Source organism: Euleptes europaea, chromosome 14, assembly GCF_029931775.1.
Source record: "Euleptes europaea isolate rEulEur1 chromosome 14, rEulEur1.hap1, whole genome shotgun sequence".
Classification (NCBI taxonomy): domain Eukaryota; kingdom Metazoa; phylum Chordata; class Lepidosauria; order Squamata; family Sphaerodactylidae; genus Euleptes; species Euleptes europaea.
Genome location: NC_079325.1, coordinates 3,149,159 through 3,165,809, shown reverse-complemented (window position 1 = coordinate 3,165,809; position 16,651 = coordinate 3,149,159). Strand labels below are relative to the sequence as shown.

At 48.0% G+C, this 16,651-nt stretch overlaps 1 protein-coding gene across 1 annotated transcript in view; it reads left to right on the top strand.

The window, feature by feature from the left end:
* TTC12 (tetratricopeptide repeat domain 12) overlaps positions 1 to 7,043 on the top strand; it is a 41,840-nt gene extending 34,797 nt beyond the window's left edge. The window contains exons 18-21 of the mRNA XM_056860724.1: positions 1,837 to 1,938; positions 5,496 to 5,595; positions 6,058 to 6,283; positions 6,968 to 7,043. Coding sequence (XP_056716702.1) covers positions 1,837 to 1,938; positions 5,496 to 5,595; positions 6,058 to 6,283; positions 6,968 to 7,043 — 504 coding nt within the window. The remainder of the gene's footprint in view (positions 1 to 1,836; positions 1,939 to 5,495; positions 5,596 to 6,057; positions 6,284 to 6,967) is intronic.
* Positions 7,044 to 16,651: the final 9,608 nt, after the last annotated feature.

Genomic DNA, 16,651 nt, shown 5'->3' with positions numbered 1-16,651 from the left:
TCTTGCCATTTATTAAAGGAGTCACTGATAGGATGGAGAAACTTTTGAAAAAACATAACCTACAAACAGTGTTTAAACCCACCAAGAAAATACAACAAATGCTACGATCAGCAAAAGACAAAAGAGACCCCCTCACCTCTGCAGGAGTATATCGTATACCTTGCAGCTGTGGAGAAGTTTACATCGGGACCACAAAACGCAGCATACAAACAAGGATAAAAGAACATGAAAGATACTGCAGACTTGGCCAACCTGAGAAATCAGCAGTGGCTGAACATGGACTGACACAAACAGGACACAGGGTCTTATTCCAAGACACTGAAAGACTGGACAATTCTACCAACTATTTTGTCAGATTGCACAGAGAAGCCATTGAAATTCATAAACATCAGCACAACTTTAACAGAAAAGAGGAGAGTTTAAGAATGAATAAGGCTTGGCTTCCTGCCCTGAAAAACCTCCAGACAAAGACAGCATTCAACAATAGCCATACAGATTAGCTTTGGATTACACACATTAACAGATCACTTCAGGATACAATGGTTCCATATTAACATACCATACCCTCATTAGCACATTATCTTGATACTTACAGGACAATACTTTTGCAGGACAATACTCAGCTCAAACCCAACCCCTTTCTGACTATATATTACTCTTCCTACATCCTTGACACTGAGAGACACTGTCCTTCAGTACTACTCTGAAGATGCCTGCCACAGTTGCTGGCGAAACGTCAGGAAAGAAAATTCCAAGACCACGGTTACACAGCCCGGATAACCTACAAGAACCAACAGTCTGTTTTGTTTGCTTTTGGCATTCTGTGGCTTCCATTTTGCTCTGTAAGGCCAACCGCTCTCCAACTTTTTTGACGTATGACCCGTTTGCAAAGGAATGCCACGTTACTTTCCGGCTCCCCAGTGTCAAATGCAGGAAGTCGACGTCTGTTAATGTGGAACAAGTTTATGTTTTTCATCCTTTGCATTTGTAAATATTCAACATTACCGAGCAACAGATTGCATTTGCCATTGAGCTTTGTCTGCCAGCTCACCCCGCTCCTTCTCCTGGCCACCTCTGGGAGAAGCTGCAGGAGAAGTGTGGGAGTCGGCGGGGGATATAAGTTGGCCTTGCTCAGCAAATCGGTTGGTAGTCCAGCTTAGATAGTTATTTAGCAGCTAGAAGGGTTTTTTATGTGCCTGTTGTTGTTTGAGAGTTTAACCTTTGCTCTCTCTAATTTATAAACTTATTTGGTTTTATTAAACAGAAGTTTATATGTGGTTTCACCCCAGAAATGAACCCTAAGGTTTGGGTAGTGCAGCCTGTTTGTCAGGGAAGCTACTGGCCTTAAACAAATAGGTCAACGCCCCTCTGGCTTGTCTGTTTCTGGTACGGCTGTGATCAGCACTCAGAACGGGGTTCAAGGGGAGGCTTGAACCTTTCTGACTTAATGGCTTAATCATTTATATGGTTTAGAGTAGGTTGTAGAAGGGTTTTGTCTGGCCTTCTGGTTGTGGTGTATGATATTTCTACATCAGTCACTTCTAACATGGTACAGTCTTATTGGCTGAGACTCCAGAGGATGTGCTCTGCTCTGCGTCGGGTTAATTCTAAAAATAAGCAAGGATGGTACAGCCACGATGTCCGTCTTTCCAGATCATTAGCATCAGACATTTGCTTGCTGCTTTCTCTTTCTCTTTCTGCTGCCACCAGCCTCCCTACAGAGACAACAAGCTCGGTCAGCTCAAGCGCACGGACTGCTAGGCAAACCAATATCATAATTTTCTTTCCAAGAAGAACAATTAACTTTCATTTCCTCCTACCTTCTTTTCATTAAAGCGAGCAGTTGGGCTGTTGAGTCGCATCCTGCCTGCCAGTCCAGTGGCTGTGGAAGAGACAGTGAAGCAGGATCTGGTGAAGAAAATGATCCGTTTTCTGAAGGTAGTTTCTTTCCCAGTTTTCAGGCACTTGTTCAGAGTGATTGTTTCCTTTTCCAGGGGCCAAAGCAGATGCCTCTGCTGTGCTGCCAGAAGTCATTAAGCAGCAAATGGACATCTGGGCATCTCTGGATTTATTGGGACTTGCCTTTGGAAATGATCACCCTTGAATCTGAACTCTACATAGTGAGAGCATTGGTGGCATTTGCCCGGTACTTTCCATGGCCCTCCAAACTTTCATGCAGAGAGAGAAGAAGAAGAGTTGGTTTTTATACGCTGACTTTCTTTACCACTTAAGAGGAATCAAACTGGCTTACAATTACCTTCCCTTCCCCTCCCCACAGCAGACACCCTGTGAGGTAGGTGGGGCTGAGAGAGCTGTGACCAGCCCAAGGTTACCCAGTTGGCTTCATGTGTAGGCGTGGGAAAACAAATCCAGTTAACCAAATTAGCCTCCGCCTCTCATGTGGAGGAGTGGGGAATCAAACCCAGTTCTCCAGATCAGACTCCACCACTCCAAACCACTGCCCTTAACCAGTACACCACGTTGGCTCTCCCCATCCCAGAGAGAGGTCCTTTTCCAATAGATGGGACCTGGATTCTTCTGCATGTAAAGAGTGAACTTTACCTGTGGACTGTACCTTATGCTTCAGACTCACCACAAAGACTTCCCAGCTCCCTACTCAATCTCTGCCCACTAGTTAACTCTTTCCATTTGGCTGAACTCTTTCAGCATCTATAAGAGAGACTGGCAGTACTATCTTAGCTACATCTCCACTCATTAAAGGTGGCAGGGCTATATATATTATGTAAAACAGAATTGTTCAGGAGGGCATATTTATAAAAGGAAAAGGGCTATGTTATAATGCAATGGTACAAGAAGGTACTTTAAGAGAGAGCCAGCGTGGTGTAGTGGTTAAGAGCGGCAGACTCTAATCTGGAGAACCGGGTTGGTTTCCCCACTCCTCTGCATGAGGCCAGCTGGGTGATCCTGGGCTAGTCATGGTTCTCTCTGAACTCCCATCAGCCCCGGCTACTTCACGAGGTGTCTGTTGTGGGGAGAGGAAGGCAAGGCAATTGTAAGCTGGTTTGAGTCTCTTTAAAGGTAGAGAAGATAGGGGTGTAAAAACCAGCTCTTTTTCTTCTTAATAAAGGGAAATAATATATAATATTATAGCCTGATCTCATCAGATCTCAGAAGCTAAGCCGGGTCATCCCTGGTTAGTATTTGGATGGGAGACCACCAAGGAATACCAGGGTTGCTGTGCAGAGGCAGGCACTGGCAAACCACCTCTGTTAGTCTCTTGCCATGAAAACCCCGAAAAGGGGTCACCATAAGTCGGCTGTGACTTGACGGCACTTTACACACACAATATATACTATACACACTATACTGTGTTTGCTCTGTGATCTTGCTCTTGCTACATTTCCATGGCCCCATTTGTGGATACTTACATCTGGAGACTGGGACCATGAAGAGGCAAGACAGAGCTTTCTACAATCCCGAGGAAAGCCCCACATTTGCAAATGATAGAAGCAGTGTCTATAGCTTAAAGAAATGGATGCTGTCTGATATCTGTGGCTACTGTGGGAGTTGGTAGCCTTCGGACCTTCATTTCTCTCAGTAAAAGGCAGGAGGAGGGCCCTTCCCGTGGCTGTTTTGGCCTCCCAGTCTACCCTTGCTTCTCTCTTTCCTGCCCTGGAGAGGAATCATTGGGGCCAGGCCCAGCACCACCACCAGGTGACACACTGTCACATGACTTGGATGACTCACCCAAGCCCAGCAGCGACCACCTGGTGACTCATGACTATGTGACAGCAGCCACCACATAAAAGGCAGTGTGGTGCAGTGGTAAGAGTTTCAGACAAGGATCTGGGAGACCCAGGTTTGACTCCCCACTCAGCTATGATTGGGGTAACCTTGGGCTAGTCACTCCCTCTCAAAGTAACCTACCTCACAGGGTTGTTGTGAGGAGAGAATGGAGGAGAGGAGAATGATATGAGCTGCTTTAGATAACGGCTGGGGAGAAAGGCAGGGCATAAATAATTTATATAAAAAAGCTAGAAACTAAGGGGGAAGGTTGGTGGGTGGGAAGGACAGAAAGAAGCAGGGAAAGGAGAGAGGATATGGGGACTGCCAGGAGGAGGGACAGAGGAAGATGTTTGGAGAGAAGAAGAAGAGTTGGTTTTTATGCCCCTATTTTCTTTGCCTTTAAGGAGACTCAAACCGGCTTCCAATCACCTTCCCTTCCTCTCCCCACAACAGTCACCTTGTGAGGTAGGTGGGACTGACAGAGTTCAGAGAGAACTGTGACTAGCCCAAGGTCACCCAGCAGGCTTGATGTGAAGGAGTGGGGAATCAAACCCAGTTGTCCAGATTAGAGTCCACCACTCTTAACCACTACATCACTCTGGTTGGGGGATGCAGGGGTAAAGGAGGTGCCCCTTCCAACCTTGCAGGTTTCTTGCATGTTAAGTCTCATAGTTGTGCTTTTTGTTTCAGGTTTCTGCAATCCTAGTCCAATTGTTGTGCTAGAGTGTAATCTTTTTGTATATACTGTATATTTTTTAAAAAGAAAAACTGATTTAATTTCACAGTGTAGACTGATGCTATTTCAAGCTACAGCCGTTTAGAGAAGTAAAAGCGCAGCACTTCTGGGCTTGGCTTTGGTGTCCCGTGTGCAGCAGAGCGGCGAATGCCCTGCTCTGTGATGATTCAAGCACCATCTGTGTTTTTGTGCGACATATTCTGGGGCTCCACAGTATCGGTACAAAATCTAAAGCTTTTTGGAGCCAGAATAAAAATATTCCCAGGCTGTTTGATGGCTTTGTTGCAGAGATAAAAGGCTGACACCACAGAGTTTATGTTCCGGTGGCAAAATGAAAATGGTCAAGGTGTACATGGAAGCCACAAAGAGGCCTTTTTTACAGGCGTTCAGTGTGTGGCAGAGCCAGCCTTTGAACGATTTACTCCTTTATCAGCAATTCATATAAGGAAATGCCCCTCAAGAAGCAGCGTTTTCATTGCAGATTTATTCTTGGACGTGCCCGAGTCCCTATTAAAGGTCAGATACTGTTGCGGTGCTAGAAGAGAAATCCCATTATGTGGTGTCACCGGGGCATAATTGTGCACTAATACGTTTAACAGGAAGAATATAAATCAAACACCTCACAAAACTTACTGTTCTTATTATAAAGCATGTCAGTAAGCAACTATTTGCATTGAGACCTTTAAAAAAATCAAACTGTACTTGCAAGTTCTAGGAAGCGTAATTGAATTTATAGGTGTGTTTCTTACTCCAATCAGCCAGCATGGTGTAGTGGTTAAGAGCAGTGGTTAGGAGCGGTGGACTTTAATCTGGTGAACCAGGTTGGTTTCCCCACTCCTATACATGAAGCCTGCTGGGTGACCCTGGACTAGTCACAGCTGTCTTAGAGCTCTCTCAGCCCCACCTACCTCACAGGGTATTTGTTGTGGAGGGGGAAGGGAAGGTGATTGTAAACCGGTTTGATTCTTTCAAAGCCGGCATATAAAAAACTAACTCTTCTCCTTCATTCTAGGTAGGTGGGCAGATCACATCTGGCTATGCGATAAAGACCCTCGCTGTTTGCACCAAGAGCAGCCAGCAGGCACAGGAGGAGATGGTGAAGCTGGACAAGAGTAAGCGCTGACTCTTCTGCAAAGAGTTCACCTGGGGCAAAATCACAGGCAGGCACCTTTGGAGGAAGGGTGATCATCCTCTTTTATGGCCCAGTGGATCTAGACACATTTACAGGGCAGGTTGCCCTCTGGTTTCCAGCCATGCTTCAGGTGCCCCTTTTTCAACGACTAAGGCAGGGTTTGTTTTGCATGCAAAGTCTCACCTTCTGAAGTGGGCAGTCTGAGAAGCAGGAAAAGAACAGGCAGTGCACTCCTTGGAGACAGTAGGTGGGGGAAGGAAACATCACCCTCACAACTGGCAAACTTTGCAGCTCTTCCCTTATCAAAACCAACTCTTCCTCCTCCCCCCCCCCATTGCCTTTCCAGATGACTGGGGCAGGGGTCTTGAGTTGCCCAGCACCTTGCCCTCTTTCTCTGACGTTTAACGTGGCATCCCTTCTGCCTTGCTTGGTTGTTTTCCAGAATGTCGCATGCTGCTGAAGCTTTTGCGCTCTGAGGACGAGGGGGTGGCAGGAAACGCTGCCTTCTGCCTCGGGAGATGCCTGGAGGTGCCCAGGACAGCCACGGATTTGTTAGGCACCGATGTTGTGAGGATGTTACTGAAACTTGCCAGCAGGGGTACTCTAAAAGTCTCGGTGCAAGAGAATGCAGCGATCGCTCTAGGAAAGCTCTGCACGGCTGATCCAAGGTATTCTTAGGCGCCAACTCATCGTTTTAAGGGAGTCGTGGGAACACCTGAGAGGTTAAGGAGCTACCAAGTGAAGGACCCGGTGTGTGCAACTCCTGCTAACCAGCTCCACTGCACTTTACGGGTTGGAGGGGTAATTTTTCTCCTTGATACAGTAGCATCATTTGAATATTTGTCATGGCAAAGCCAAGTGGCAAAGTCCTGGAGTTTCTTTTGAAATGTGGATTTAGCTGGCCATCTGTGTCCATGTGCGGGACATGTCAGAGGTATTATGAGGGCTTGAATAACAGTCATTTAGCAGAAAGATGGCTGGAAGGCCCAACTGGGAAAAAAACCCCACAGTCTTTCTGATTCACCCCCTGGGTGTTCTTGAGCAACACAACGCTTTGGCCGCCATCAGAGAGGCGTGTGGAATTGGCAGCTTCTCCATCTGACACAGGAGAAAGTCACGGGGGCTCCAGGGCTTTCCCCATGGAGGAAAGAGAGAGAATAGGGATGCATCATGACTTGTATCCATTTTTACTAGTTGCCATGAATGCCCTTCTCCTCCATGAACATGTCCACTCCCCTCTTAAAGCCTTCCAGCTGCTGCCTGAGAGTCTGCCCAGCAAGGGGAGCTGAAATCCAGCTCCAGCCCAGCAGTTGTTCCTTGCGTAATTGTGGTGTCGTGCTATCTTTTTGCAGGCACACCAGCCGGTTGCGGGAGCTCAACGGAATGGCCGTCCTCAGCTCCTCAGTGAAATATGTGCAAGGATTTTAAACTCTTCTGGCAATACTCTGAAACGGGTTCACGATGCCTGCCTTATCTCTGGCCAAGGCTGCCTCTGTCTTTTTTTTTTTTCCAATAAAAGAGAATGAATGGAAACCAGCCCCTAGCATGGTGCTTTGCAGATGGGAGATAAAAGCCTTGGAAGAAGAACTGAGGGAGAATAACAAGCCAGGAGCAGAGCCTGGGGCGGAATCGCTTTGTACCTTTCCTGGCCAGGTGCCTTGTCCATTACCAGATTCCCTTTGATGGCAGGCAGTTGCCTCTTCGGCTCGGAACAGCCTTTGGGTTCTTGAGAGCTGAAGCTGTTTGCCCAGGTGAAATGGCCTTTGAGGTAGGGCAGCTCAGCAGGTTTCCTGATGGCAGGGAAACGGGTTGTGGACCAGCTTTTTTGTTTCGAGTCCTGATCCCACGCAGCAGCAGCATGGGACCAGTGATGGAGTAGGGGTCAGAGAGTGGGCGAGGGGCTGGGGGGGACTTGGGTTCAGATCCCTACTCTGCCATGAAGCTGCATTTATACTGCCAGTTGGGGCCACCTATGGAGAGCGCATGGCTAGGGTTGCCAGCTCTGAGTCGGGAAATACCTGGAGCTTTTTGGGGCGGAGTCTGAGGAGGGTGGAGTTTGGGAGGGGAGGGTCTACACTAGCGTGGCATAACGGTTAAGAGCGGTGGACTCTGATCGGGAGAACTGGGTTTGATTCCCCACTCCTCCACATGAGCGGCAGACGCTAATCTGGTGAACTGGATTTGTTTCCCCACTCCTACACATGAAGCCAGCTGGGTGACCTTGGGCAAGTTACAGCTCTGTTAGAGCTCTCTCAGCCCCACCTACCTCACAGGGTGTCTGTTGTGGGGAGGGGAAGGGAAGGTGATTGTAAGCCAGTTCAATTCTTCCTTAAGTGGTAGAGAAAGTCGGCAAAAAAACCCCAACTCTTCTTTTTCTTCTTCCATCATTTTAGGAATGTGGCTCGTAGAAGAAGAAGAAGAGTTGGTTTTTATATGCCAACTTTCTCTACCACTTAAGGAAGAATCAAACCAGCTTACAATCACTTTCTTTCTCCTGTGATGTAGGTGTGTGGGGGGGTTCCACCAGATTAGGGTCCACCACTCATGTGGAGGAGCGGGTAATCAAACCCAGTTCTCCAGATCAGAGTTCACCACTCCTAACCACCGCTCTTAACCACGGCACCACGCTGGCTCTCTGGTAGTTAGAAGCTAAGGACAGTCATGGTTTCTAAAGGATCCAGCAGCACGGCCATGTTGCACAATTGACCGGGGGGCCCTGAACTGTCAAGTTCAGCTCCTCTGCCTTTTTGGCACCCAATGGAGTTCCCATGATAGAAACCAAACAGGCAGTCCACCTGCGCAGAGGGGGGAAAGCTGGGGATTGATTTATTTGATGTCAAACAGACTCTTCCCTTTTAGAGGGCTATTATGTGCACTGCCTCTTTCCCTCGAGAGTAACAGATGTAAAATTATATATCATTATCTCCTCTTGGGAGTAGATGATGAGTGCATTAATCTTCCCCACTTCAGGGAAAGGAGCTTCTTACAGCATCGGGGGCTGTCTGCTTCTGCTCCGGCAGGCTGCGTGCTCCAGGTGCCTCCAGAAGGGTGGCACCAGTCTCTTTTTGGTGGGGGCCTAGTCAGGCATTGTGCACAAATGCAAGATGCCTTTGTGGCCCTGCTGATGTGGGTAAGAGTGTGGGGCCATGGCTCAGTGGTAGAGCATCTGCTTGCCATGCAGAAGGTCCCAGGTTCAATCCCCGGTGTTATGTATGTGTTAGAAGGTAAGCAGGGGGAAATCCTAGGAGCTTGAGTCCTGGGCAAAGGCTCCTAGCCCTGCTCGCCCCATTGGCCGAAACCGGGCCGCGCTATTGGCCCTAAGCCAGCGCGCGCCATTGGGCATGGGGAGGTTGTTCCCCTCTATCACGGATCAGGGGGGAGTGGCCACAGGCAGCCAGGGGGGCATATAAGCAGGACCATTCCCAATGTATCCCCAGTTCTGTTCTACCCTACAATAAACGTTGGTTGCATTGAACTCTGTCTCTGACCTCTTGAATCCTGCCCACGCAGACTTAACACCCGGCATCTCCAGTTAACAGGGCCAGGCAGTAGGTAATGTGAAAGACCTCCACCTGAGACCCCGGAGAGCCACTCCCAGTCTGAGTAGCCTATACTGACTGTGATGGACTGATGATCTGATTCAGTATAAGGCAGCTTCATGTGTTCACATGTGAGTTCTCCATCACACCCCAACCAGGCTCCTCCTCTCTGTTCACATCTGGTTCACATTCTTCCTTTTTTGCTGTGTACAAAACTTTAAATACTAGCAGATTTCTCCAAACATACCATTGTGTGCTAAGGTTCTACTTCAATGGATGTATGAAGGAAAACCTCTATTTGCAGATATAGATAAATGCAGATATAGATAAATAGGCTTCATGCATCTGAAGCTCATGCTACAATAAACCTTGAAAGTTCCACCGGAGGACTCCTTCTAATGTTTGCTGCAACAAACCACCATGTCTGTTCCACTGGTATGTGGATGCCTTCACTTGGAGTGGCTGTCCAAATTAATCAGTGGCAGAATTTGCATTGGATTCCTAGTTTCCACAGACAGAAATCCCTGCCTTCCAAACTCCTGAAACCCTTACGAGAACCCTGCAAGGTTTTTGATGAACCTCTGGGTCATTTGTTTACTTTTATTTATCTACGGTATTTATAGTCCGCCTTTCTCACTGGGACTCAAGGCAGATTACACAGAGGGGGTTCATACGAGCAGCAGGAGGGGACACTTGATGAACAACACCTTGGGATCAGGGGAGCTTTCCGTATTCCCCTCCCCCTTGCCTCATGACCTGGGTCTGGCTGGCAGGTTGCTGAACATATACATGAACAGCATGGATATGAAGCACCACTGTCGTAGCCTCCTTTTTTGCTGAGGTGGTTCTCGGTGTACCTCAGTGCCTCCTAAGTACATTTATATCTTGCCAATCCTTTTGGGAGCTCAATGTTAGGTTTGTAGGCAGTCTCCTGCCCAGGTACTGAGCAGACCCAAACCTGTGTACCTTCAGCAAGGTATCTGCATCCCTGCCTTTCAGTCATGCCCGGTCCCCACCTCCCACTCCCTTGTAAGGAACTGACCTAGCTCTAACTGCAAGGTCACATTTTTTTTTAACATCCCCTCTTGTGGACTGCAGCATTTGATCCTGCAACTGCGAGGTACTCTTATGTTGTTCGTAGTTTGCAAAGCGCAGTGCTGTTTTGCTGATGGATTGACAGCCGGCTGTTCTCACATCCCATCAAGTGCTAAATGGTTCCTTGGCATCCACTAGATGGCAAGCCGGCAGCTCACTGAATATGCCAAGAGGCACTTTCAAACAGCTGTGCATGTTGTCGAGACAATAGCTGGCTCCTTCCTTCCTTCCTTCCTTCCTTCCTTCCTTCCTTCCTTCCTTCCTTCCTTCCTTCCTTCCTTCCTTCCTTCCTTCCTGTAACATGATAAGCACACATTTTATTTGTCTCCATCTCAGTACGTCTGGCAACTTATATCAAATTATTTTATTTTATTTACATTATTTATAGTCCTCTCTCACTGGGTCTCAAGGTGGATTACACATAATGAGTCAATACAATCAACAATATAGGGATATTCAATAATCAATGAATTAAGTAGAAAAGGGCAAGAGTCCAGTAGCACCTTAAAGACTAACAAAAATATTTTCTGGTAGGGTATGAACTTTCGTGAGCCACAGCTCACTTCTTCCAATACCTTCAGAAATCTGAGAGACCACAGAAGGAATGGGCCTATTTGATTAAACTCCTCCAAAGACAGACCGGATAAGTGAGAAAAGGAGAGTTGGTTTTTATATGCCGACTTTCTCTACCACTTAAGGAAGAATCAAACCGGCTTATAATCACCTTCCCTTCCCCTCCCCACAACAGACACCCTGTGAGGTAGGTGGGGCTGAGAGAGTTGTGACTAGCCCAAGGTCACCCAGCTGGCTTCATGTGTGTAGGAGTGGGGAAACAAATCCAGTTCACCAGGTTAGCCTCCGCCGCTCATGTGGAGGAGTGGGGAATCAAACCTGGTTCTCCAGATCAGAGTCCACTGCTCCAAACCAACACTCTTAACCATGCTGGAGTGTTGTCTTCAGGACAATGGCAATGCAAACTGCCACCCTTTGCCAGCCTGGGCAAAAGCCCAGATCAGCAGCCCGACAACAACCCTGGAAAGAGCCACTACCCAGCAGGAGAGGTCTAATTCAGCAGAGCCGATCTCAAAACCATTTCACATCCCCCTGCGATGCTGCTTTTATTCTAGCCTCAAGCGTTCTGCAACTCTGGGGTCTGTTTAACTTCCACTGGTTCCCAGAAGAGTGTGTTTCTGCATGTGATGTTTGGTGCACAAGGGACCCCTGAAGGATAGCTGGAAAGCGTCTGCTGTTTTACTGCAGGTAATGCAATAAGGGAGAAAGCCGGTACTGAGGGATTAGTCTCAACCTCTGAATCGGGAGGCAGCAGCAGTCTGCTCCAGCTGCCCCTCCCGTTCATGTTTGAGCTCTTCTTTCTAGCAGCTCCACAGTAAAAACTCTGAACTCTTCTCCCCCGCAAGAAGGCAGCTATTACAGTCTTACCATTAGCTCTATCCACCCACCCCAATGCGAGTCTTTCCTTTTCTCCCTGGGGAAAAAGGGCTTCTGGGTGGTATTCTCTTAGGACAGCTGGGAATATTTCCACTTTTCTTTACTGCAAACTGGCCTTTCCAAAACTGACATTTGTCTTGCAGAGCTATCTTCTCCCTTCGCTGTCATTCCCCCTTCCAGCTGTCTGTCCTGGGATAAGGTTCCAGAAACCCACTAGAGCTAAGGTTGCTAACAACCCGGAGGAAAAGAATATATCTTGCCCTCTTATGTGTGGAAATGGGCAGTTGAGGCATTTCCAAGGACAAAGGTAAATAACCACCTGGGAAACAACGTCCCATTAGGCCTCAGGGTCAGGGCGTTTTCTCTCTCTAGGCAGTTGGCAACCCTAATTCCGAGCAGGTTTCCAGCTACTCCTGAAGGCTGGGAATAATTCCGTTCCGATTCAGCTCATTTACTCTATTTACAAATGGGCATTGTTCAAGTTGGCTTTGGATTAGCAAAATTCTGACAGCACCTCCCCGAAAGGAAGGTCTTTGTTCAGTTTGTTCAGTCTGCAGTCCCAGGTACATTCAAATTGAAGTGCCACAGGAAACACTACTCACCTAATAAATAAATATATATATATATACACACACACATACTTCTCACCTAATGATTTCCTGGGCACTGTCCATGCTTTCCAAACAGACAGGGTTTGCAGCAAATGAACAGGGGCCATAGACTCCTGATTAAAAAATCCGGCAGGCAGTCATGTTTGAGCCTTACTAGAGAATACAGGAAAGCTGAATTAAGTGATGTGCCATGTGGAGTAAGCCTTTTGGTGGTTAGTTTTCTGAGCCCTGTGCTTTAGGTTTGGATTAGCAAAATTCTTTTGCATTTCTGTCATACTCACCTTCCTCTTGCTTCCAAGACAGCCAGGGAGCATACCTCCCTCTCTTCTTCTTATAACAATGCTGCGATGTGGGTTGTGTTGCAGGAGAGAGTCTGGCTCGAGATCACCCAGTGAGCTTTGTGGTTGAGTGGGGACTGGAACCCAGGTCCAACCTGGCACTCCCAACTTGGCACCACCCTGGAGTTGCTGTGCCTGATGCCTGCCCCTCATGATCCTTTCTGTTTCTTCTTCCTCCAACTTGGAACGTATCCTAGAGTTGGAAGATTCCTTATAGCCCACCTGTCCCTGCACAAGAAACCCAAAGTTAGAGCAACTGCACAAGAAGCTGCCTAGGAGGCCTCCAGAGAGGCTAATTCCTTGCTTCATCACAGAACAGAGAACCAGCTGCAGGTTAGTGGCCCAAGGAAACCGTAGCTCATTGGCCCATGTAGCACTGCCAGCGTGTGGCGCAGAAGATTCTCTGTACCAAAGTGGAATTTGAGGAGTGGGCAGTGAAGATGGGGGCAGTCAGTAAGGATGAGGGGCTGGCGTTTGCAGCCTTGTTTGAGCATTGGCCAGGGGGAACTTGCAGCTAACTGGATTGGAAGGCCCATAACAGAGACCCTTTGATCTGGGCTGGGAGCATGGAGCCGTGGGGTGGGGGTTTCGTCACTAAAATGTGCATTAGCCAGAAACCATGTGTGTGAGGCGGGGAGGGAGGTGAATCTTTGTGGCCCCTCCCCACCCGCAGCCGAGAGTAGCAAATGCCAGTTCAAAGGCACCTTCCTGGCCAATGGTTCATCATCATCTGAGAGCTTGCGTTAAGAGACCCCAAACCGTATTTTTCTGATTTCATTAGGGGGGCCAGTCTTAATCCAGCCACAGTCTGTTGGAGAAGAAAACAGCTTCACGCTCACCATGTAAGAAAATAATCCTCTCCGGACAGTATTTCAAATCGTATTAAACAAATGTGGCCAAGGTGATCAAGCGTTACTCTTCAATTTTGTGAAGCTGGCCAAGGCTTTGGGGATTTCTTTTTTTTTACCAAATTGTACCACCGACAGAATGCAACAAGTATTTGTTCAGGTTTCAGGTTAACCTGTTCAAGGAGGCACCTCACTGGAACCATTTAGATTGGTAGGGAAGGGGAGCATGTTTGGAGGCGCCCCCCCCCCCCGGGGGGATTTCCCCACCCACATGCAGAATGGAAAAGGTGTAAAAAAAATGCATCCCTCCCAACAGCAAGTCAAGGTCAAAACAAATGTGGAGGGAAAATGGGGGGGGGGTCAGATCTTGTAGTGCTTTCCCCTCTTTATGTTAAAGCCCTCCACAGGGCTAATGATCTGACTGGGGAAGCAGCTGGGGGCGGGGATCCTCTCCCCTACCCCTAGTTTAAATCACAGGCCGTGCAGATGGTATTAGCTCTGTGTGGGTACCTGTTTTTTTTTCTTTCTTTTTTTTTGCCAGCAGAGTTAGCAATAGTTTGGGGGAAAGGCAACTGAGATCATGGAAATGGAATGGGGGGGGGGAGAGGTTACTGCCCCTTCCAGTGTCTCTTCCCTGATTGGATCAACAGCTTCATGCACCTAAAGAATAGGCCTGCTTCTCTGATCCTGGAGACATTAAATATGCATCATGACTAGTCTCCATTTTTACTAGGAGCCCTGAATACCCCTCTCCTCCATGAACATGTCCACTCCCCTCTTAAAGCCTTCCAAGTTGGCAGCCATCACCACATCCTGGGGCAGGGAGTTCCACCATTTAAGTATAACTCTCTTTTATGAACTTGTCTAATCCCCTTTTAAAGTCAAATAGTGAGTGACCATCACTGCATCCTGTGGAACTGAATTCCACAAAGTGCTCACTTTTTGTGTGTGAAGACGTTCTTCTTGAATCTGCTGCCTTTGGGCTTCAGTTCTAGTATTGTGGAAGAGCCCTGACCTGGATGGCCCAGGCTAGCCCCATCTCATCAGACCTCAGCTGCTAAGCTGGGTCAGCCCAGGATAGTATATGGATGGGAGACCACCAAGGAAGTCCAGGGTCCCTACGCAGAGGCAGGCAACGGCACACCACCTCTATTTGTCTCTTGCCTGGAAAACCACACAAGGTTGCCATAAGTCAGCGGTGACTTGACAGCACTTTCCACCACCCTTGTGGGGGAAGGAGCGAAGCTCTCTCTGCCAGCCGTCTCTCTGCAATTCAAGCCAACTTGAATTTCAAAGCCGAGAAAGATGAATGGCACTCGCTTCCTTCTGTGTCATCGCCTCTGCCCTTCCCAGCTCAGCCTCTCCCTGGTGGCTGAGCATCTCCTTCTCCCTGTCCTTGGAGCAGGCTGCCTCTCTGGCTGCTCTCAGGCCAAAAGATGCTTATAAAGTAACCCAATACTTCCCTCCTTGAAAGCGAGGTGCGGCAAGGAACCTGCGCCACTTTGGGCTTCCTGCATGTTCAGGGCATTGCCAGCTGGTCAAGGGCTACAGCACAGAGCGGCAGGATGGAGGAGCACTTCCCTGCATCCATGCTGGTGGTCGCCGGGCTCCTGAGAGTGGCAGGTGAGTGGGTCCATGTTCCCTCTTCTCCTCTGCATAAGCCATCTAGCAGGAAGAAGATTTCCTTAGGCAGGGATGCTTCCAGGATTTGGGGAGCCCTGGGCAGACAATGCCTGGGGCCCCCAATGCCTTCTGCCAGGTTCCCCTTCTTGTTCACCCATGTGCTTCTACCTCTGGGAGGCTCATTTTCTGCTCTGTAAAATTGGCACGCTCGAAAAAATACGCATCCATTAGCTCTGTGTTTCAAGTCCACAATCAGCAGCAGCGATATTCATTTTTGTCAATAACTATCTAATCCCAATGGGAAGTCATGCCCTCCTCTCCAGAGTTCAGCTCCTGTTCTCTGAGTGGAGAGGCTGGTTGCAGTTCTGCTGAGCTCTAAAGGGGCTACCTGAACCCTGTTTACTCTTCTGCTAAATGCACAGATCCCAGCAGCCTCTTTTAACTGCATCCACCTGGATTTGGGGAAGCGCAAACAAAACTACCCCTTGGCAAAATGAATTAATATGCTTTTCCTTGCAGCAAAGTTTAACCTTCTAATCAGGAGCCCGGAAAAGACCTCAGGGATGGCAACAGCTGTGAATGCATGGTAGAGAGAAGAAGCAAGTTTCTTTTAAACGAGCCTGTTTTGGGGTCCAGAAATAAAAACTGTCTGGGTTTGATTTGGAAATCTCAGAGGGGCCAGTTAGTGTTATGTGTGTGATGGGCTGTGGACCACTATGACACCGAAAAGCAGGTCTAAACACGCTTTAAATTAAGTGCCCACTTAAACCAGATTTACAGTCACTTTGGGTCTCCTTGGTAGTGCCCAGAAATCTGATTAACGCTACGCAACAGGAGATGTGACATTTACACGGATTTATTAGGGTAGTTTAAACACGATCAGTTTTGTGTAAGGGGACTGATCCTTTGATCAGATGTCATTGCAGTGGAAAAATATAGGATGACTGGAAAGATGAAACATATAATAGTGGAGGGTGTCAGTTGGCTTTATTAAAAAGGCCCTATTGCTTTTGTTCAGCACAATTTCCTTTTAAAAGGATTCAATGAATTCATGAAAGCAGGAACCCCCATATGGAGCCCCCATACTCAGTGTCAGTTTAGCTTCTTAGGACTGAAGCCTGGAAAATGTTCTTAGTATTGAAGCCTGAGTGAGGTAATCTTTTTTTGTCTTCATGGCATATGTGCAAAATTACAAAACTGTGCAGTACACACAAACAAAGGAGACTCGGCACTCAAAATCATGATAATGAATAGGGTTGCCAGGTCCCTCTTCGCCACCGGCGGGAGGTTTTTGGGGCGGAGCCTGAGGAGGGCAGGGTCTGGGGAGGGGCTTCAATGCCATTGAGTCCAGTTTCCCAAGCGGCCATTTTCTCCAGGTGAAACTGACCTCTATCAGCTGGAGATCAGTTGTAATAGCAGGAGATCGCCAGCTAGTATCTGGAGACTGGCAACCCTATCACTGGGTGACCATGGGCCGCTCATCTTCTCTACCTCACAGGGATGTTCTGAGGATTACGGAGTGGAGGGATGGTT